A 22,570-nucleotide genomic window follows, 5' to 3' on the forward strand; every position below is an offset into this window, starting at 1 on the left:
GCCTAAGATGCTGGGATATTTATCAATGCAACTTTAAACTTGCTTTGAGGATTTTTGAATTTATTTATTTTTTCATATTGATTACAGGCTACATGTTTATATGGAATAAGTCTGGTGGCTTTTTCCTGGATATTTAATGCATACATCTCTTTATAGGCAATTGTGAGGTCAGGAGCTAAATTGACTGCATTACCCATGGTTTGGCACACATTGTGTGTGCTCAGAAGGACTTTGAATTTCTGCCAAGCCATACAGCACATCCTAAATTCAATGCCTTCAGAAGTCATTCATATATCACAATATTAGAATGTCTCCTGTGATGTCATCCAAAAAAAATGATATCCCAAGGAACTAAAGGAGAGGCGTTGGTCAGTCTCATTAATCTCAGTGTTCTAAAAGAAGATGATTATTTCTCTGACCTCAAAACCTTTCCAGTGATTTCTGTTAACACACTTAGTGCTGTTTACAAAGGCAAATAAAGTACAGTGACACAAAACATATTGCTTTTAACAGCAACAACAACAAATAGAGCAAGCAGTTGTCAATACCAGGCAATGGTTATTTTGTGGTTTTGTTACTTTTGTTTTCTGGAAAGGAACTCTTTTTTATTTTCTTCTTCATTTTCCATGTATGGCTAACAAAAACAATATTGGTCATTTTCTGTGTGTATATATACAAACGCACACAAAGAGAAAGAGACTCTGATTACCCCAAGGAAAATGTTAATGTGGGTCATTTTTTGATAAGGATAACAATTAACTAGGAGGACTCTTGGTTGTATTGAGAGCTTGGCTTGGAATGGATTCCATTTTGAGAGGTTAATGAGAAGGTTACTAATTCCTTATGTCTTATGTCTAATGGTCCTTTTATAAAACAATACAAAGAAATCTGTATTATTTCCAAGTAGTGTAACTTGAAGGCCTTCAAAATTAGATTGAGTAAAATGCGGAAACGTGGTTAAGTATCTCAACAGATTATATCTCTTTCACTCCTTCTGATTGTTCTTATCATTTTTATTATTCATTTTATTTTATAAAGATTTATGCATGCCACTCTTTGCATGCATGTTATTTGGCCAGTTTGAAATGATATAAGACATGCATTTGCATTTTGCAAGTCAGGCAAAGCATAGTAATGTTATCAGTATATGGAAAGCAGAAAATATAGTTATGAATCCTCAAGCAGAGATGGGTTGGAATGAATGTGATAAAATTAATAGTATTAGCATTCAAGCATCATAATTTCTCTCCCTGCTGCATTGTGGAGAATGCAAACAATGTTCTTCCATAAGCGTTGTGTCAGAACATGGAAGACGACTTTTTCCATATGAAATTGCATATGCTCATCAAAGAAGACAGCTTTTTTAGAAGTTCTGGAATTGAATCTCCAGGCTGATTATTAAGTGTAGGAGAGATTTAAACACAGGTAGTGAAGAAAATATTTTAAGTGGCAATAACTGAAAGACAACCAGGACATATGTAGACTAAGAGATGTATAACCTTGAAACTGTCTACAACAATAATCTTTTTTGAAAAATTATTATTGTTTTTCAGAGACATTTATACATAGAAGAATAGAGAAGTTAATACAAGAAGATGTCATAGTACAGTCTTATGTTTGCAGCACACCTAATTCAATGCAATGTATCCAAATACTTTTGACCTAAGTTGTGCCATCCAACCTCTGTCTCTTATATAGCCTACTAAACTTGTGAAGTTTTTAAACTGCACTTTTTATGCTACATCATTAACTTCCATGCACTTTGATATTAAATGACATTGTTAGTCTACGATAACCAAAAAGGAGGAAGAGTCTGGGTGTACCTTTTCATTTAACACATTTTATTGAAAATAATAAGCTTTTTGTGAGCTACCAAGATTGCCTGCATTCCCCCTACATTTTCACCAACACCAACAGGTCCCAACAGGTTCACACAAAGGTTAAATGCACCTTCACATAATCTTCCTCAAAACTAATATATGCCACCATCTAGCATCCATGCCTCAGTGGATTCTACATAGAACAAATAGGCCAAACAGGTTTAGAAAAAGGTTAATGGACATAAATTGGACATTATGATTCAAAACAAGGATAAAATAATGCCAGAACATTTCTACCTCTCAGGACACTTCATTACAGATCTCAAAGTAACCACTTTTGGGAAGGTGTGTGTGTGTGTTTGTGTTTGTGTTTACCAGCACAATTTAGTAAGACATTGCTGATCTTATAGTCTTTCAAAAATTCCACTCTTAGAATGTGTCAACAAGTACAATGGATTTATAATACATTATATTTCTCAATTGATAAAATACATATAACAACTCTATATAACCATATTGCCTTCTGTTTTTCCCTCCCTTTTCCCACACCCCCATGCTTTATCCTATTTAAATCCAACATCACATGATTTTGAAGAAGTGAATTGGAAATCACAAAAATCTATGGTTTTGAATAAAATATATTGGTATAAAAAGATGTTATACCAGATTCCTGATATTTTATGAATAACTCCGGAAACAACACTATCCTACTTGCTATGTCCAAGAACAAATAATAGACAATTAGATAATTTTATCAATAAAAGTCTACGTTATCTTTAAATGAGTGCTATCTAAATGAAAAGCTAAACTGGGTGTCTGTTGTAATTGAAAACTCTTACTGCTGGCGTATTCCTTTGTCAGGAAACCAGATTCGTTGTGATGAGTCACTGCATAATGGCTTCAATCAGCAATATTGTGGTGGTCAAATAGAAAACAAAGTCATACAACATACCTCAAAATACAATTTTAAGTCAGCTACAACTCTCTTTAGCATTTTGCAGCATCTTATATTTGTGTCTTGTGGGGGGTGGGGTTTAACTTCGAAATACAAATTTGGAAAAACATGTCTGCCTTTGTTCAAAAGATAAATCATTTGACAATATTGATATATTTTGAAATGAAAATAACATCCTGGGTAGGACGTTCATCTTGGTAAGTGAAATTCCACCCAATAGCCACAATTGTAATTTGTCTCACATTGCTACGACTTTTTTTAAATGTCATTCCATATTTTAACATTATTCTGAAACAACATGTATTTCCTATTGGTTAATGTGACATTCTCTTTGTTGGAACCAGTTTTCTTTATCAAAATCTCTTGGACTTGTATTGTCATATTTTTAATCACCATCTTTGTCTTTGGTTTATTAATTTTAATCTTTATCCATTGTTTTATACCATTCTGGGGCTCTTATAATATCAAAACTAACTTGCAGGCAAATGCCCTCAATTTTTTGGTCATATAGAGAGAATGAATATGATTGAGTAAGCAGAAGAAATCACAACAATCAAGAGGTGGGAAAGATGAAAGTTGGTATGAAAAAGGACTGAGTTCCAATTCATTTCAAGAAATAATATATGCAATCACCTTTCTAAGGATCTAACATAAATACGGGAAGAAAGGGTGAAAGGGAAAGACTGTGGAAGTTAGAAAATGATGAATTTAGTGGAATTCAAAAAGAAAGTAGTGGAAAGTGTAAAGAATAAAATACCTGAATAATGCTGAATATGGAAGGATGCTTTACAGGGATAGAGAGTTATGGAGTTTCTTTCTTTCTTTCTTTCCTTCCTTCCTTCCCTTCTTCTCTTCTTCCCTCCCCCCCTCTCATCTTTAATTACTTTTGCTTGTTCTTGTTTTGAGCTTTGCATAATACCACTTATTCTAAAAAGCTAAATTTTAGTTGGTATACAGTATGTATATAAAAATAATCTTTTCAATAAATTAATGATAGTAGAAGAAAAATATTTCTCTTCTCTCCTGACAAACTAAACCTAAACTGGAGCTGGTTTTCTGTCATTGATCTTATGTAAAGCATTCAGTGTTTCAGTTCAAAAGAACACGGGAAACATTATCTTATGTTTTTTTCTGAACTCTCTCCCGTTTAAAGCAGCACAATGAGTGGCTGCCACTGGAAAGCATTGCTTCATAAAACATCTCTTTATGTACTTTATTACTTAAACTCTTTTTATTTGCCTGCAGGAGCCCTTTAACAAAATCACATTGAATTGACTTTCTCACACCAAATCAAATCTCCCTGGTCCCAGTACAGTTGTCTTTGTCAATATGTATTTTATAAATGGAGTGAATTAACAGATGCGCTTGGAAAAGAACTGCTGGGGTAGCGTTTATGTTTTTACTGCTCTCTCTGGGCAAAATGAGTTGTGTGGGAGTGTAATACAGGTACCTTGGGATCAAAGACGTGTTCCTCATTTCATTGCGTGTTTACACAGATTAAATGCATAGGCTCTGCACAAGCATGGGTTTCAAAGTTTTGCTTTTTATTCCCCACCCAACTTTTATATATAATATATATAAAACATAACAATATTACATTTTTATGCATATCCTGCCTGAAGTAGCCAACTAAAAACAATAAGGTGGTAATTTATGCACGCTCACTAGGATTAAGCCCCATTGAACTCTGTGGGCCTCACAGCTCATTAGGCCTGGATATGATTGGGCAGCAAATGTTTTAATTCCCCTGATGTCACTGAACTGCAGCATCCCACACCATTTGCCATTTTGGTTGGAGGTTGTCATTAGTGACACCTCAAAGGTCACCACTGTCTTGATTACATTATTTATTTTAAAAATATGACTATTTATATATATTCCATTCTAAATTGCTGTGCTCTGCAGTAACCCTAAACGCATATTAGTGAAGCAAACAGAGACTTTTCTTCTCGTTTTCTTTTCCCTTTCTTCCCCTCATAGATGATTTTTGTTGCTGTTGTTGTAAAATTATAAAGTCCTCAAGATGACACATATCTCTGTTGCTTCCATAGTCACAAAAAGCAATTTTCTTCAGTTGCTCTGTATAAAAAAGTAAAGAGCAATGTTGTTAAACATAGCACTTTCTATTTTTGAAACAACCTCTGATAGTTTAACCATCCACTGATTCTTCCTATACATGCAAAATTGCAATTGATTCTCTCTCTCATCAGCATGCTGTGCTCATTTTCTCCAAATGTGAAGACCTTTGCCTCCATAGGTAATAATGAGATGTCCCACTTTCATGTCTGCATGGCTAACATTTATCAGATCAGGCTGGTAGCTACTACTCAGCATTTGGTTACATTCACCCCTTCTTTTTAATTGATGAGAAGCTATCTTTCTTTACTCATAGTTTTAGTTTAGCTTAATGTTATTATCATCTTTTAAAGGGGTAGGAGAGATCACCTTCAGAATAGGTACTTGTAGGAAATAATGCAAATGATATAGTGCACAAGACTACAATAGTTTTTCCCCCTCTACATAAATAATAAATAATATAAATAAGGAGGAGAAGATGATACTGTTATCTGACATATTCTTCTAAAGAATTCATTTTTTTCCATGTACTGTATATAGAATTTTTAAAATTTGTACAAGTGTACAAGAACGCCTTGAAGTATCTCTGACATTTTTCAGTGTGAAAACTTGTGTAAGATTCAGACATAAAGTGTGATTTTGATGCCATAAAACTATACAGTATCCTACGTATCAACCAAGTACCTTCTTAAAATATAAGATGTTCCAAGTACTGAAATTTTTTTGTAGTTCCGCTGGTGTTATTGCAGGAAGCTGCAATTTGTTGATGTATCTTGTAAAATTCTTAGACATGGTGCCAAGTGCCCCGATCACAATGGGTATCACTGTTACATGCTTCATCCATAGTCGTATAGTTTCGATGGCCAGGTTGCGATATTTCATTCATTGCTATTTTTTTTAACATCGATCTGATGTTGGATCCAATATACCTTTTAAAAGTTTTTGTTTGAAATACCTCATTTTAATCTTAGGCAGAAATATTTTATAAGCATTGAACTGAGTCTATAGGTAGTCCTCAAATCAGAATCAGTTGCTTAATGACTGTTTGGAGTTATGACGGAGCCCCCAAAAGATACTTACAACTGGGTTTCAAAGTCATACAACTACAAGTCCTCCATGGTCATGTGCACAAGAAAGAATGCTGTAACAATTCCTCCCATCTGTGTGCCCACCATCCCATTCCACCAAGTCCTTGCTGGGTGAGGAGAGCAGAATACTCCATCTCTCAGCATCCCTAGGCTTAGTGGGTCCACAATGAATTATGACACTGCAAAAATGGTGGCCACTTCCAGGTGGGCACCATGGGGCCTTGCTCCTCATTCTGCATCTTTCCTTGTGGTTCTGGAGATGTACAGCCCTTTCATCTTCAATTTTTCATTTTTCCTCCTATTGCTGCATTTCAATGATTTTTGCTGACATCTCTTGGCTATGATATCCCACCTCTCTTTCCTTATAACATAATTATGGTGATGATACCTTTTTATTTTATTATTTTATTTATTTTTCCTATTATTATTATTATTATACAATTGTATCACAGCGGCCAGTTGTTTCGCCAGATTTGGCATTGGTTACTAGTCGGGCCCCACCCAGGGACCTAGGACTTCGTAACATGGACTGCCCCCTGATACCACTAGATGAGATTGCTAGGGCTCGTTGACTTAGAAGAGTGAGGAAAATCCTCAGGGACGACTCATACCCTGGTCAGCACTTCTTTACCCTTCTACTATCAGGAAGGAGATATAGAAGCATAGTCAGCCACACAAACAGGCTGAAGAACAGCTTTTATCCATGGGCTGTCAGTCTTCTGAATGCAAAACAACACCATAACTAAGTTGTACAATGGACATGCAGCGCAAGGTGTAACATGTTCACACTGGTGTAATGGGACTGGGTGTTTGTTAATATGAATTGTTGGGTTAGGGATATTTTCTTTCTTTCTTTTTGTCTTCACTGTGAATGTTGGGGAATTGCACTGAGGGAGCTCAACCAATCTCACTGTACATATGTTGTGCACTATCAATAAAGAAATTATTATTATTATTGTACAATTGTATCACAGCGGCCAGTTGTTTCGCCGGATTTGGCATTGGTTACTAGTCGGGCCCCACCCAGGGACCTAGGACTTCGTAACATATTTTCGTAATATGCGTGCAGATCCAAGCAGTGCGGCTTTTTGCATTTGACTGATGGTGATTTTGTCAATTTTTAACTGTTTTAAATGTAATTCCAGTGCTTTTGGAATAGCACCCAGTGTGCCAATTACCACTGGAATTACCACTGCTGGTTTGTGCCATAGTCGTTGAATTTCGATTTTTAAGTCCTGGTATCTTGCGATTTTTTCATGTTCCTTCTCGGCGACCCTGCTATCACCTGGTATTGCGATGTCTATGATTGTGACCTTATTTTTCTCAACCAGTGTGATGTCTGGTGTATTATGCGCCAGTATTTTGTCGGTTTGTATACGGAAATCCCACAAGATCTTGACCATCTGATTTTCTGTGACTTTTTCAGGCTGATGTTCCCACCAGTTTGTTGCTGTTTTAATATTATAATTTTTGCACAAATTCCAATGGATCATTTGTGCTACTGAATTGTGCCGCAATTTATAATCAGTCTGCGCGATTTTTTTTACAGCAGCTGAGAATGTGATCAACAGTTTCGTCAGCTTCTTTGCAAAGTCTGCATTTGGCATCATCAGAGGATTTTTCGATTTTGGCCTTAATGGCATTTGTGCGGATAGCTTGTTCTTGCGCAGCCAGGATTAGTGACTCTGTTTCTTTCTTTAATGTACCTGTTTTTAACCATAACCAAGTTTGTTCCCTGTCCACTTTATCTTTTATTTTTTCCAGAAATTGACCATGCAGTGCTTTGTTCTGCCAACTCTCCATTCTTGATTTTATCACATCTTTTCTGTATTCTTGTTTTGTCTGTTGGGCCTTCAGTAGATTTTTGTTCTTTACTTCGATTAATAGATGTTCTTGACTTTCTTTTAAATAATCAGCCAGTGCATGTTTTTCTTCTTCAACTGTTTGCTTCACTTGTAATAATCCTCTGCCACCTGATTTTCGGGGCAGATATAGTCTATCAGTATCACCACGTGGATGTAAACTGTAGTGCATTGTCATTAGTTTCCTGGTTTTTTGGTCCAAAAGGTCCAAATCAGTTTGTGTCCAGTTAACTATGCCAGCTGTGTATCTTATAACTGGTATTGCCCAGGTATTTATGGCCTTGATTGTATTTCCACCATTCAATTTAGATTTCAAAATTTTCCTAACTCTGTTGGTGTACTCTCGTCTGACAATAGTTTTTACTTCTCCATGCTTGATGTTATCCAACTGCAGAATGCCTAAGTATTTGTAGGCTTCATTTTCTTTGCATTTAATTAGTTGGCCATTGGGCATTTCAATTCCCTCAGATGCAGTGATTTTGCCCCTTTTTATGGATACAGTGGCGCATTTTTCCATGCCAAACTGCATTGAAATATCGGTGCTGAATACTCGGACTGTATTTGTCAATGATTGGATTTCTATTTCTGACTTTCCATAGAGTTTCAAATCATCCATATATAGTAAATGTGAAATTTTTTCAGCTTTTTTGGCTGTTTGGTAGCCTAATTTCATTTTTTTTAAGATTACTGATAGTGGGATCATTGCGATGATGAAGAGAAGAGGTGAAAGTGAATCACCCTGGAAAATTCCTCGCTTGATATTAACCATTCCGTAGCTCTCATTCCCTACTGCCAACTCAGTTCTCCATTGTTTCATTGCCTTTTCAGTAAAGGATGTAATATTTTTGCTAATGCCAGTTGTTTCTAAGCATTTTATGATCCAACTATGTGGCAGTGAGTCAAATGCCTTTTTGTAATCAATCCAGACCATATTCAAGTTCGTTTTTCTGTTCTTACAATTTTCTAATATCATTTTATCAATTAGAAGCTGATCTTTTGTGCCCCTGCTCCTTCTTTTGTTGCCTTTTTGCTCTACTGGCAAGATGTTGTTTGTTTCCAAATAATCCATCATGTTATCTGCAATAATGCCTGTGAGTAATTTGAAGGTTGTTGGCAAGCATGTTATTGGTCTATAGTTTTCTGGTGTTGTTCCTTTAGTTGGATCTTTCTGAATCAAGTATGTTTTTCCAGTTGTCAACCATTCATCAATTTGGCCCTTTTGTAAAATTTCATTCAGTTGCCTGGCCAATATTGCATGTAAACTGGTCAGATATTTGAGCCAGAAACCATGTAATTGGTCACTTCCAGGTGATGTCCAATTCTTTACCTTTTTAACTCGATTTTTGACCATCTCAGTTGTTATTTCTATGATACCTTTTTATTTTATTATTTTATTTATTTTTCCTATTATTATTATTATTATTATTATTATTATTATTATTATTATTATTATTATTATTATACAATTGTATCACAGTGGTCAGTTGTTTCGCCGGATTTGGCATTGGTTACTAGTCGGGCCCCACCCAGGGACCTAGGACGTCGTAACGTATTTTTGTAATATGCGTGCAGATCCAAGCAGTGCGGCTTTTTGCCTTTGACAGATGGTGATTTTGTCAATTTTTAACTGTTTTAAATGTAATTCCAGTGCTTTTGGAATAGGACCCAGTGTGCCAATTACCACTGGAATTACCACTGCTGGTTTGTGCCATAGTCGTTGAATTTCGATTTTTAAGTCCTGGTATTTTGCGATTTTTTTCATGTTCCTTCTCGGCGACCCTGCTATCACCTGGTATTGCAATGTCTATGATTGTGACCTTATTTTTCTCAACCAGTGTGATGTCTGGTGTATTATGTTCCAGTATTTTGTCCGTTTGTATATGGAAATCCCACAAGATCTTGACCATCTGATTTTCAGTGACTTTTTCAGGCCCTTAATAATAATAATTATTATTATCATCACAACAGAATTGTATCACAGCGGCCAGTTGTTTTGCCGGATTTGGCATTGGTTACTAGTCGGGCCCCACTAGTTGTTGTTGTTGTTGTTGTTGTTGTTGTTATTATCATATGACACAGTTACATTAGCCCAGAGACAACAATGTATTGAAATGCATTGCAGTTATAATTGGTTGTACATGGTACATTCTCACCTCAGGTGCATTTTGGATCCAGTGAGGTGAAGTCAGAGACAGTTTACAAACAAGATCATGTGGCCTCTGGTGGACTAGGGCACAATAGGTCTACCTTAGCTCTGGCAGCTGAAGGAGGGATGACTGTACATTCAGCTTCAGGGTAGGGAGCTTCAGAGTAGGGAGTAATTGAAAAATGAAACATTGGGTAAGAACTAATACCAATAGCACTTAGACTTTTATATCACTTCACAATGCTTTTACAGCCCTCTCTAATCAGTTTATAGAGTCAGCATATTGTCCCCAACAATCTGAGTCCTCATTTTACCCACCTCGGAAGGATGGAAGGCTGAATCAACCTTGAGTCTGGTGGAATTTGAACTGCCAAGCCACAGTTAGCAGTCAGCTGAAGTAGCCTGAAGTACTGCACTCTAACCACTGTGCCACCTAAGATATAGTGGCTAATGTATTTGGCTTCTACTAGAGAGATATACTTCATCTGCAATCGCAGCAGCTCATTTGGTAACTTGCAGACCAACCTCTTGTGAAGAAATATAGGAGGATAGAGCATTATCTATGTGCTTTGAATTCCTGAATAAAGATGGAATATAGATACATGGGAAAAAATAGATCCAGCAAACTACAGACCTCTCAGTCTGACCTCAATGCCAGGAAAGATTCTGGAAAAGATAATCAAGCAACAAATTAATGAACATGTAGAAGTAAACAAAGTAATAGCCAAAAGTCAACATGGGTTTGTCAAAAACAGATCATGCCAGACTAATCTTATTGCATTCTTTGACAAAGTGACAAATTTAGTGGACCAGAGGAATGCCGTTGATATAGTTTACTTGGACTTCAGTAAGGCATTTGATAAGGTAGACCATAACCTACTACTAGATAAAGTAGAAGAATGTGGGTTAGACAGCATCACCATCAGATGGATTTGTAACTGGCTGACCAACTGCACTCAATGTGTAGTCCTCAATGGAACTGCATCTACATGGAGGGAAGTATGCAGTGGAGTACCTCAAGGCTCTGTTTTAGGCCCAGTACTCTTCAACATCTTCATCAATTATTTGGATGAGGGAATAAATGGGGAATTCATCAAATTTGCAGTGACACCAAGCTGGCAGGAATAGCCAACACTCCAGAAGATAGGCTTAAGATACAGAAGGATCTTGACAAACCTGAACATTGGGCACTATCTAACAAAATGAAATTCAATGGTGAAAAGAGTAAGGTTCTACATTTAGGCAAGAAAAACGAAATGCACAGGTACAGTATAGGTGGTACCTTGCTCATTAGTAGTGACTGTGAGAGGGATCTTGGAGCCCTAGTGGACAACCATTTAAATATGAGCCAGCAGTGTGCAGCAGCTACCAAAAAAGCCAACGCAGGTCTAGGCTGCATAAACAGAGGGATAGAATCAAGATCACGTGAAATGTTAATACCACTTTACAATACCTTGGTAAGGCCACACTTGGAATATTGCATTCAGTTTTGGTTGCTACGATGTAGAAAAATGTGGAGACTCTAGAGAGTGCAGAGAAGAGCAACAAAGATGATTAGGGGACTGGAGACTAAAACATGAAGAACGGTTGCAGGAACTGGGTATGACTAGTTTAATGAAAAGAAGGACTAGGGGAGACATGATAGCAGTGTTCCGATATCTCAGGGGTTGCCACAAAGAAGAGGGAGTCAAACTATTCTCCAAGGCACCTGGGGATACAACAAGAAGCAATGGGTGGAAACTAATCAAGGAGAGAAGCAACTTAGAACTGAGGAGAAATTTTCTGACAGCTAGAACAATTAATCAGTGGAACAGCTTGCCTCCAGAAGTTGTGAATGCTCCAGCACTGGAAGTCTTTGAGAAGATGTTGGATAGCCATTTGTCTAAAATCGTATAAGGTTCCTGCCTAGGCAGGGGGTTGGACTAGAAGACCTCCAAGGTCTCTTCCAACTCTGCTATTGTATTGTATTGTACATCTGCATGATTGTGCACCAGAGAAGGGGAATGTAAAGCGATACTCATACCCAAACCTTTGTTCCTGTACCTTAAAGTTGTGGCTTCTCTGAGTCATATGATGGATGGGGAGAGGAACAAGGGATTGGCAGAAAATTCAAAACAACCAACTTGTGACCACAGCAGCAGCTGAGGCAGGCATACCTGCCATTAATTTCATTCTCTCAGGAATCAAGAGTCCTGGATTTTGGATGCATTCTGCAACGTATCTCATTTGATGTACCTTGGTTCAAAAATTGTTGCCCATGATGCATCATTTGACCCAGTTTGTTTGTTTATTTATTTGTTTGTTTGTTTGTTTGTTTGTTTGTTTGTTTGTTTATTTATTTATTTATTTATTTATTTATTTATTTATTTATTTATTTATTTATTTATAGGGTTTGTATGCCGCCCACTCTCGAGAGACTCGGGTCGGCTTACAGATAAAAAGGAAGGGGGAACATACAAAAAACTAAAAAAAAAAACATTAAAATTCCACGACATTCATAGCTTAGGATGGGGCTGGAAAGATCAACAGCCCCAGGCCTGCCAGAACAGCCAGGTCTTGGTCGCTTTGCGGAAGGCCGGAAGGGTAGTAAGAGTCCAGATCTCCACGGGAAGATCATTCCATAGGGCCGGAGCAGCTACAGAGAAGGCCCTCCCCCGGGGAGTCACCAGCCAACATTGACCGGCAGATGGAATCCGGATATAATGGCAACAATAGTTTAGTGATAGATAGATAGATAGATAGATAGATAGATAGATAGATAGATAGATAGATAGATGATAGATAGATAGATAGATAGATAGATAGATAGATAGATAGATAGATAGATAGATAGATAGATGATAGAGAATTCAAACAAATAATAACAATGATTAAAGAGATTAATGGTGGCATAAAGAAACCTCTGCACCATAGAACAGTTGACCTGATTAATGTTGGGGATGTTTATGCAACACTTAGAAATATTAAAAATCTTGAAGCATCTATAGCTGCCCAATTAATATAGAGTATATAATTTGTAAAGAAAATAAGCTTGAGTAATGATGATAAATTAATAATCAACCAGTCTACTTCTATAGGAGCCTTTTGTCTCTAAGAAAACTTAAATTTGCTATTTGTATATGTATTTTATGTTCTTTTTCACTTAAGCTTCTAAAATGGAGGCATTACTGAATTAGTCAGCCACTTATATGATATGAAACAGTGAAATCTTTCCTAGAAGACCAAAAAATGGTGTTTGTTTGGGTTCACAAAAGCTATTACAATTAAACTAAACCATATCCTTTTTCAATATGTGTGTTTTCTTTATCATTCTCCTAATGCTCAGTTGTGATAATCATATCCAAAAAATAGTTGAATTAACATTGATTCTTTGGGTTGGTATATGATATAACAGGTCAAAATTCTGTGAAGAAATTGCCATTGGAATAATTCCAATTCAATGCACTGAGACTTCTGATTAACATGGTGTAATCTACACATATTTACCTGAAACACAAAGCTTGTTGTAATCTATACATATGGTGTAATCTATACATATTTACATGGTGTAATCTGTACATATTATCCTGAAACATAAACACTCAATTAAGAATGGCTTCGGAAGGCTTAACTTGTACTGCTTCCAGACTATATCATTTTGCCATGTTAATAAATTTTGGTGAATTTGTCAATTGAAATTGGAAAGTATTTCATGGGGTGGGTTCTTCTTTATGCTGGCACTTGTAAAAAACACCTGAATTTTATTTATTTTTTGTGGGTGATTGTTTAAAAAGTTGAATTTTTTTTCTTTAAAAAGAGAAATCAGTCCGCCAGTGAGAAATGGGCCTTTTCTTATCCCATTCCATACTACCATAGGCATATTTTCAACTGTACATTCTCTGTGTCAATAGTCAAGGATCAAATGCCATGTCTGATAAATTAGGGTAAGGTCAAAGGCTATGCTGTTTGGTTTCAGAAGGATGTCTGTTTCTGAATTTGCAGCAGCTCATTCATGCTGAAGTGATGCACTATGGGAATTACTACCAAACTCTGCTCAGCAACATCTGCTCTCCCTAAGTGAGTTAGTGCACGTCAGACATCTTTATGTCAGAATATTGCAGTGATGGATGCAGTCTTCAGAAAATGCTGCATAAAAATCTGGTGTGCCGTTCTGGCCATTAAGTGAAATTACTATTTAAATTAATGGCGCTGTCACAGTTTATCTGTGCAAAGAATGAACGCTGATTAGGGTATTAAGTAATTAGCAATTTATCACGCTGGAACAAGGTTGATAATAATTAAAGAAGTAATGGTTTACCAAAGAAACTAGAAAGGGAGTCACTTCTTGTTATATGAGTGAAATCTTGGCTAAAAATATTATTCAGTCAAACAAAGATGAGATTCTTAGTGGTAGACTGTAGCTTTCTCTTTCTTCCTAGCATAAAAGCAATTCATTAGCGAAAGTTTACTTTGCCGGTCCAAAGAATGTCTAAATTAGAATGCTTTCACTTGTTATTTAAAAAGAAATCACTGTATGATGTAATCACATGTAATCACACATTTTGGAGGAGGATAGGAAAGGAGCAGTAATTGTATTGTTTTATTCTTTTTACGCTTGTAAGCTTTCTAGAATTACCTCATGGTAAGATGAGCAGCAAACATATTTAATAAATAAATAAAATAAACTCTGCCTCACTTGTCATACCTATTAGACTGCTCAGGACGCAATCTTCAGGTGAACCAGTGCTAGGCTACTACACATAGTAGGCCTGTGCCATGGACTCTGGATTGGCTGCTGATATGTTTCCTGGTGTAATATCAAGTGCTACTTTTAACCTATAAAGCCCCATACAGCTTGGGGCCAAGGTATCTTCACTGGAAACCATCCCTGTCATTTACAAATAACCTGGGAAAAATAATGCCATAAAATGAGGAGGTGAAAGTGGAGGTTTTTCTCTGCTGTAGCTGCATGTTTTGGAATAGTCTTTCACTTACCTATCTCGTTGGCCTTCTGGAATTTATATTTATTTTATATAATTGCATTTATATTTAAGTTTTTCCATCTTTATATATAGTTATATTGTGGCTCCCTTCGTTCCATATTCCACCCTTTCTGTTCATCAAACCCATAAATCACAACTTCATTTTTTTCTAAAAGTTTCTGGTCACTGTAGTTCTTGTCTTTTCTCTAATCAAGCGAGCCAATTTTGTCATCTCTGCAAATTCTATCATTTTCACCAACCATTCCGCCATTGTGGATATTTCAAAGTTTTTCCATCTTTGTGCATATAATAATCTTCCTGCAGTGATCATGAACAAAGTATCTTCTACAGTCTTTTGCAGTTGCCTATCAGTCACAAAAACAATCTCATTTCAATTGAATGTTAAGTTTTAAAATTCTTTGTTGTCACTGTATGCATTTAACCCTATAAGTCAGTGTCTAGCGGGTAAAGCATCAGGCTTAAAACTGGGAGACCATGAGTTATAGTCCCTCCTTAGCAGAGGTGGTATTCAGCAGGATCTGACTAGTCTGGAGAACTAGTAGCAGAAATTGTGAGTAGTTCAGAGAACCAGTAAATACCACCTCTGACTGGCCCCGCCCCCATCTATTCTCTGCCACCCGAGTCCCAGCTTATCAGGAGGAAATGGGGATTTTGCAGTAACCTTCCCCTGGCGTGGGGAGGTAATGGAGATTTTACAGTATCCTTCCCCTGCCATGCCCACCAAGTCACTCCCACCAAGCCACGCCATGCCCATGAAGCCACACCTACAGAACCAGTAGTAAAAAAAATTGAATCCCACCTTACCCAACTGGATGACCTTAGTTCAGTCACTGTCTCTCAGCCTAACTCACCTCTCAGGATTGTTTTTGTGGGAATAATAGGAGGAGGAAGATGTGGTGGGTATGTTTGCCCCCAAGTTATTTATAAAAAATAATAAAGGCAGGATACAAATATTTTTTAAAAAAAAAACTTCATGTAGTCTTTTGTTTATGGTAGAACTAAAATGAATTGAAATAAAAGACATTCAGTGAATAAAATTGCTTACTGCTGTGTAAGTAGAATGGAAAAAATAATCAGTTGATTCACCTATTACCCTCTCAGGGTTTAATAATGTATTTCTTGTAAAGAAACCATTGTCTGAAAGTATATAAGATTAAACTGTCTTGTTTTAAAAGTTTGGTTCCACTATGATATTATATCATTTACATGCATTTGAATTTAACTAACCCAGTGAATAAAATCACTTTGTTGATTGCATGGTTGAGTTAATCATTAGGTTTATTATATCAGATAATGTCTCCTCAGCTAAGATGCATCTTTATAATCTAATTTTTTTTAATACATGTTTTTTAATTTTAATTTAAAACAGGTACAGCATCTTTCTTTACATCTGTAGAAAATGTATCAATCAATTACAGATAAGTTTTGGTACATCTCCTCCACAGTCAACCAACATAACTCATATTAACTCAAGCATTATTATATATCCATTTTCATTTAACTGTAATTATTATTTAGAAATATTAATAAAAATAATAATCTTGAACAATACCTGCCCACACCGGTGGAAAAAGAAAAAATCAAAAAAAAAGGGCAAATAAAAAATAAAAAATAAAATAAAAAATAAAAAATAAAAATAATACAAAAAAAGACAAAAACGACAAGAGACAAGGCAGGAAAACAAAACAAAACACAGGTGTCTATTATGAAAAAAAGAAGAAGTATATCAACTGGTTACAACATGCTTTGGTGCTTCTCTTCCATTAGCTCATATTAATTCAAATATCTTAACTCGGATATTTACCATATCAACATCATTATACCTCCAGTTTTAATTACCTATGGTTATTTAAACATCCTTCATCCTTAGCTATGCTAAAGAATTAATCCATAACACATGCTGACAATTCATTTACTTATTTGTAGAATCCTCTATTATCATCAAATCCTCATGTCCTATTTTAGCTGGACATTCATAATATTTAATTATATCATATATCATAACATTTTCCCAGTATTGATTAACATTTGATTGTATGTATTTTATTTAGTTTTTTTAATAGTGATAATTATTGTAGTTAATACTCTTTATGTATAATCTAAAGATGTTTTCTCATATCCAATTGTTAGTTATCATATCAACTCCACATTATATACATTACTATCAATATCAATTATTATTCAACTATATCTGTTACAAAAAAAAACAATTAGGTTTAGCTAGTTTTCAATTGTATTCTTCAATCTATCAGCCAGTTCCAAATTATATATATTACTATCCATATCAGTCATTATTCAGCTATATCTATTACACATTAAGGTAATCAGATTTAGCTAATTTTAAATTACGTTCTTCCATCTGTCAGCCAGTGTCTCTCCAGTGTCCATCTGTGTCCATCTCTCCAGTGTCCATCTCTCCAGTGTCCATCTGTCAGCCAGTGTCTCTCCAATAGCAAAATCTTCTCAAACCAATTGCCACGCGTTGGATAAATTTACCAAATGTTTTCATAAGCCAATCCAGACAAAGATATTTTCGCACCTTTGGACTCTGAATGTCAGTGATAAAATAATAATGTTGTCCTGGGCTTGTAAAATTTTCCAAATTAACTTTGATTCTCAAGGGTGGATTTTCCATTCCTCCTGCACTCTGTCTCTTTAAATGAGTCTTCTTTATAGCTCCCCCCCTCCTTTCTTCCTCTGAGATAGACCAGACACCATTTCTCACATTTTCCATTTGTATTTCAGAAACATTTAAACTTTCAACGATCTCAGTTTTTACTTCATATTTTAAAATCAGATGATCCAATTTTCTTTCCAGCCTTTGATAAGAGTCAAAAAGCCCTCTACATGCGGAAAAAAGAATCTTAAATGAAATCTTAGAGGTATTTTGAGACGCCATGATGTGTCGCAGTTAAGAATTGCAAGATCTTTTTTTTTTTTTTCCCACAGACTTCGAAGCACTTTTCTTATTCTCTTGCAGGCTGTGCAATCTTATCTGATCGTAAACAGAGCCAAGTAATAAAGTAATAAAAATGTCGAATCGTGACGGGCTAATTAGTAGAAAATAAATTTTACGATCCACTTAGGGAGAGTCAGAGGGGGGAGGATGTCGAGGAGTTTCTTGAAGCATTTAAGAAGTAAAGTAACCACCAGCCATAAATCCATTAAAAAAAGCCAATTCGCCGCTAAATTTTCCTATTCTTTGGTTTAGGTTAGCTTAAGTTTTTAACGCGAACAGTCTCTCTTGGATAATAAAATCAGCTTACCAGATGACATCACTTCTACCATTCTTAGGGGCAACCTGCAGTTTCAGTTAGCACGCAGCTAATCCAGAAAGGAATTGGCACGAGGAGTTAATACCCCCCCCCAGAGACTTGCGGGTGTCTCTGAGGTCCTGGGTCTCTCCTCACCTTCACTGTCGTCTCCGGGACAGCTAGAGTTCAAAGAACCCATCCAAAAATCCTTCGGTATAGAGGAATTTCAGGAGTAGCCTGAAACTCCATCTTCTCACTGCTAAGCCCCGCCTTCTTCCCCTTTATAATCTAATTTTTAAGGGTTGTTGAAAAAAATCCTTACTGAATGTTTGACTGTGTGATAAATAAGAGATGCATTCAGAGATCTTGTTTAGAATATCTCTTAAAAAATGGTTTGCACTTTCTATTTTTGACCCCCCTCATGATTCCTTCCCTTATAATTACTGGCATGCTTACCAGTTTAATATGCCAAAGGAGCATGGAGGGTTTATCATGCTGAGGAATTATTATGGACAACAACAAAAAACAACTGCACACTTGCCTGTTTGAACACTGCATCCATAGGCAGAAGGCAATTGTATGAAGGAATGTGTTTTATGAGACAATGAAAATGCCTTTAAGAAGCATAAGTAAATGTCCTCTTTTCCACAATAAGAAGATAATGAAGAATAATTTTAATTAAAAAAAACTGGGCAGAGGTCCCTCTCTCATTGTTATTCTTGCTGGCATGGTAATCCTTAAACTATCAAACCTATCTGATAATAGAGGTTCTATTATATAATTGCTTATTTTGTGATGCCAATTCCTATAGATTTTATTATGCATGGTTCTTAAAAAGTTCATGAAGAAGCATCAATATTCAGGAGTGAAACCTAAGAGCAATTTAGGAAAAGTGCAAAGAAGAGTAATTAAGATGATTAAACACCTGGAGACCAAAGCATACAAAGAACAGTTGCAGGATTTGGGTTTGGATAGTCTAGAGAAAAGAAGGACTGTGGAGACATGATAGCAGTGTTCCCGTATTTGAGGGGCTGCCACAAAGAGGGGTCAGTTTATTTCCCAAAGCACCAGAGGGCGAAACAAGAAACAATGGGTGGAAACTAATCAGAGAGAGAAGCAATCTGGATTTAAAGAAAAACTTCCTCAACTTCCATAATTAACCAGTGGAACAGCTTGCCTTCAGTCGTTGTGGGTGCTTCATCACTGAAGGCTTTTAAGAAGAGACTGACAGTTCACTTGTCTGAAATGGTATAGGATCTCCTGCTTGAGCAGGGGGCTGGACTAGAAGATCCCTTCCAGTTCTATTCTGATTCAATTGTAAATTGATGCCACAACTACCTCAGGAAGACAGATGATATAGTTCCAAGGAGCGTCTGCTGTTTATAAGAACCCTGATAGCTTTATGGCATTCTCCTTGTTTGTGTCAGTGGTTCTTCATATATAAAAAAGAGTTCATACAATATTGGTATAGATACTACCTTTTTTTTTCAAACAGAGGTTTAAGAATGTAGAGGCTGCCTTATTCCAAGCAAAGTTGTTGATTCGGCTAATTCAAGACAATTTATTTGGATTGGCAAAACTATTATTTCAGCCTGAGAAAGAGTAACTATGGTTACCTGATGTTTACTTAATTTGTTAATGGAGATACTCAAGACAGAACTTCAAAACCTCTGTATGGATTCAAGAGCTGAACTTTGGTCTGCCCAATTAGATGACTTGACCTTATTTATTCTCTTCCAGATTGCCTTTCTGTCTTAAACAAGTTATAGCTCTCCTAAAATTAGTTTGTGTAAATACTGAATCACAATATTATCAAGGACTACTGACAGATTGAATGCATTAATCAAAATTAGTTTCCAAAGTGTACATATATACACTTAAATCCAAGCCTATTATTCTATACACACTTGGACAATTTGGAAAACATAATATTTTTTCTGAGAAATATAGAACACTTGTGTAATTTACAGGCACTGTATATTGTTCTGATCAATGCATAATATCATTGAAAATATAGATTGTGAGCATGGCCTATTTTTGTATCTATTTTATTCTTGTAACACAGGAGTTGGCTTCCACAAGAAAGAATTTAAGAATAGGAACAAATACAACTTAAATTATGTTTCATATCTTTACTTATGAATTTTTGGAACCCATTTTTAATCTCCGGCATACTGTTACAGAATGACAACTATAATAAAGCAGTGCTTTAAAGAATATGCATAAATCACAGTAAAATATTGTGGCTTGAATACAATCATGTCCAATCAGCAGTGGAAAGACATTTGAACTGGTGGAACCTTATCTTCTCTCGGAGCAGTGGAATTGTGATCTTGGTCTGAGGGGTAGCGAGATCTTGCCCCTGTCATGGTCGGACCACTACCTATTGAGGCTTGACTTTCGGAGACCAAACCCCCACTGTAGGGAGGAGGAACCGACCAGGTGGTTCCGCCCCAGGCGACTTATGGACCCTTTGGGGTTCCAGACGGAGCTTGGGGTTATTCCTGATACTCTCGCCCGCAGTCCGGTGGAGACTCTGGTTGCTGCCTGGAACTCGGCAGCGACGGAGTCTCTTAACCGGATTGCGCCTCTACGGCCGCTCCGAGGCAGTGGATCCCGGAGGGCTCCTTGGTTCACTGAGGAACTCCGGGAGATGAAGCGCCGGAAGAGACGCCTAGAGCACAATTGGAGGTCCAGTAAATCCGAATCGAGCCGAGCACTTTTAACAACCTGCATCAGAGAATACATTCGAGCAATCAGGACGTCTAAGAGATCACATATTGCCTCTCTGATTGCGTCCGCTGAGTCACGCCCAGCCGCCCTGTTTAGGATAACCTGTTCCCTCCTAAATAGGAGGGACACGGGCGATCTGCTGCAGGACAGGGCTGAGGATTACGTCCAATTCCTCGCGGACAAGGTTGCTCGGCTCCGGGCGGACCTGGACTCCAATTCTGCAGAACCAGCCAAGGCACTAAGGGATAATCTGGTAAGCCATCACTGGATTGATTTTCAAGATGTTACCCCTGAGGACGTGGACAAGGCGATGAGAGCTGTTGGCGCCTCCACATGTGTGCTGGACCCGTGCCTCTCCTGGCTGGTTGTAAACATCAGAGAGGTGACACAAGGCTGGATCCAGGTGGTTGTTACCGCCTCCCTTCGGGAGGGGGTCTTTCCCCCCGCTTTAAAGGCGGCAGTGGTGAGACCCCTCCTGAAGAAACCATCCTTGGATCCAGCCGTTTTAAACAACTATCGTCCAGTCTCCAACTTCCCCTTTGTGGGGAAGGTTGTTGAGAAGGTGGTGGCCTTTCAGCTCCAGCGATCCTTGGAGGAAGCCAGTTATCTCGATCCATTCCAGTCCGGCTTCAGACCTGGCTACAGCACAGAAACCGCTTTGGTCGCATTGACCGATGATCTCTGGAGAGCCAGGGATGCAGGCCATGCCTCCATCCTGGTGCTCCTTGACCTCTCGGCGGCTTTTGATACCATCGACCATGGTATCCTTCTGCGACGACTGCGGGAGGTGGGTGTGGGAGGCACTGTTTTACGGTGGTTCTCCTCTTACCTCTCGGACAGGTCACAGTCGGTGTTAGTCGGAGGGCAGAGATCGACCCCTAGGCCCCTAACACATGGGGTGCCGCAGGGTTCAGTCCTGTCCCCCCTTCTTTTCAACATCTACATGAAACCGCTGGGTGAGATCATCCGATGGCACGGGATAAAATACCATCAATATGTGGACGATACGCAGTTGTATCTGTCCGCCCCGTGCCAACTCAATGAAGCGATGGACGTGATGAGCCAGGGTCTTGAGGCTGTTAGAGACTGGATGCGGGTTAACAAGCTTGTGCTCAATCCAGAAAAGACCGAGTGGCTGTTGTGCTTCCCTCCCACAAATTGGCCAAGTGTTCCATCTCTCAGGCTGGGGGGTCAAATTGTATGCCCCTCAGATAGGGTTCTCAACTTGGGAGTCCTCCTGGACCCTCAGCTGACTTTTGAACACCATTTGTCAGCTGTAACCAGGGGGGCATTTGCCCAGGTTCGCCTGGTGCACCAGTTGCGTCCCTACCTGAACCGGGAGGCCCTCACAACAGTCACTCGTGCCCTTGTGACCTCTAGGCTGGAGTACTGCAATGTGCTCTACATGGGGCTGCCCTTGAAGAGTATTCGGCAACTTCAGCTGGTCCAGAATGCAGCCACGCGAGCGATCGTGGGTGCACCTCGATTCACCCACGTAACACCTATCCTCCGTGAGCTGCACTGGCTGCCTGTTGATCTCCGGGTGCGCTTCAAGGTGCTACTTGTCACCTACAAAGCCCTTCATGGTATTGGATCTGGGTACTTGAGAGACCGCCTACTGCCAATTACCTCCACTAGACCGATAAGATCGCAT

The 22,570-nt window shown here is 37.9% G+C and overlaps 1 protein-coding gene across 1 annotated transcript in view; it reads left to right on the plus strand.

The window, feature by feature from the left end:
- USH2A (usherin) overlaps positions 1 to 22,570 on the plus strand; it is a 517,131-nt gene that overhangs the window by 393,737 nt on the left and 100,824 nt on the right. The window contains 2 exon segments of the mRNA XM_032216063.1: positions 1,554 to 1,615; positions 2,606 to 2,738. Coding sequence (XP_032071954.1) covers positions 1,554 to 1,615; positions 2,606 to 2,738 — 195 coding nt within the window.

The sequence above is a fragment of the Thamnophis elegans genome, chromosome 4 (genome assembly GCF_009769535.1).
Source record: "Thamnophis elegans isolate rThaEle1 chromosome 4, rThaEle1.pri, whole genome shotgun sequence".
In the NCBI taxonomy this organism is placed as follows: Eukaryota; Metazoa; Chordata; class Lepidosauria; order Squamata; family Colubridae; genus Thamnophis; species Thamnophis elegans.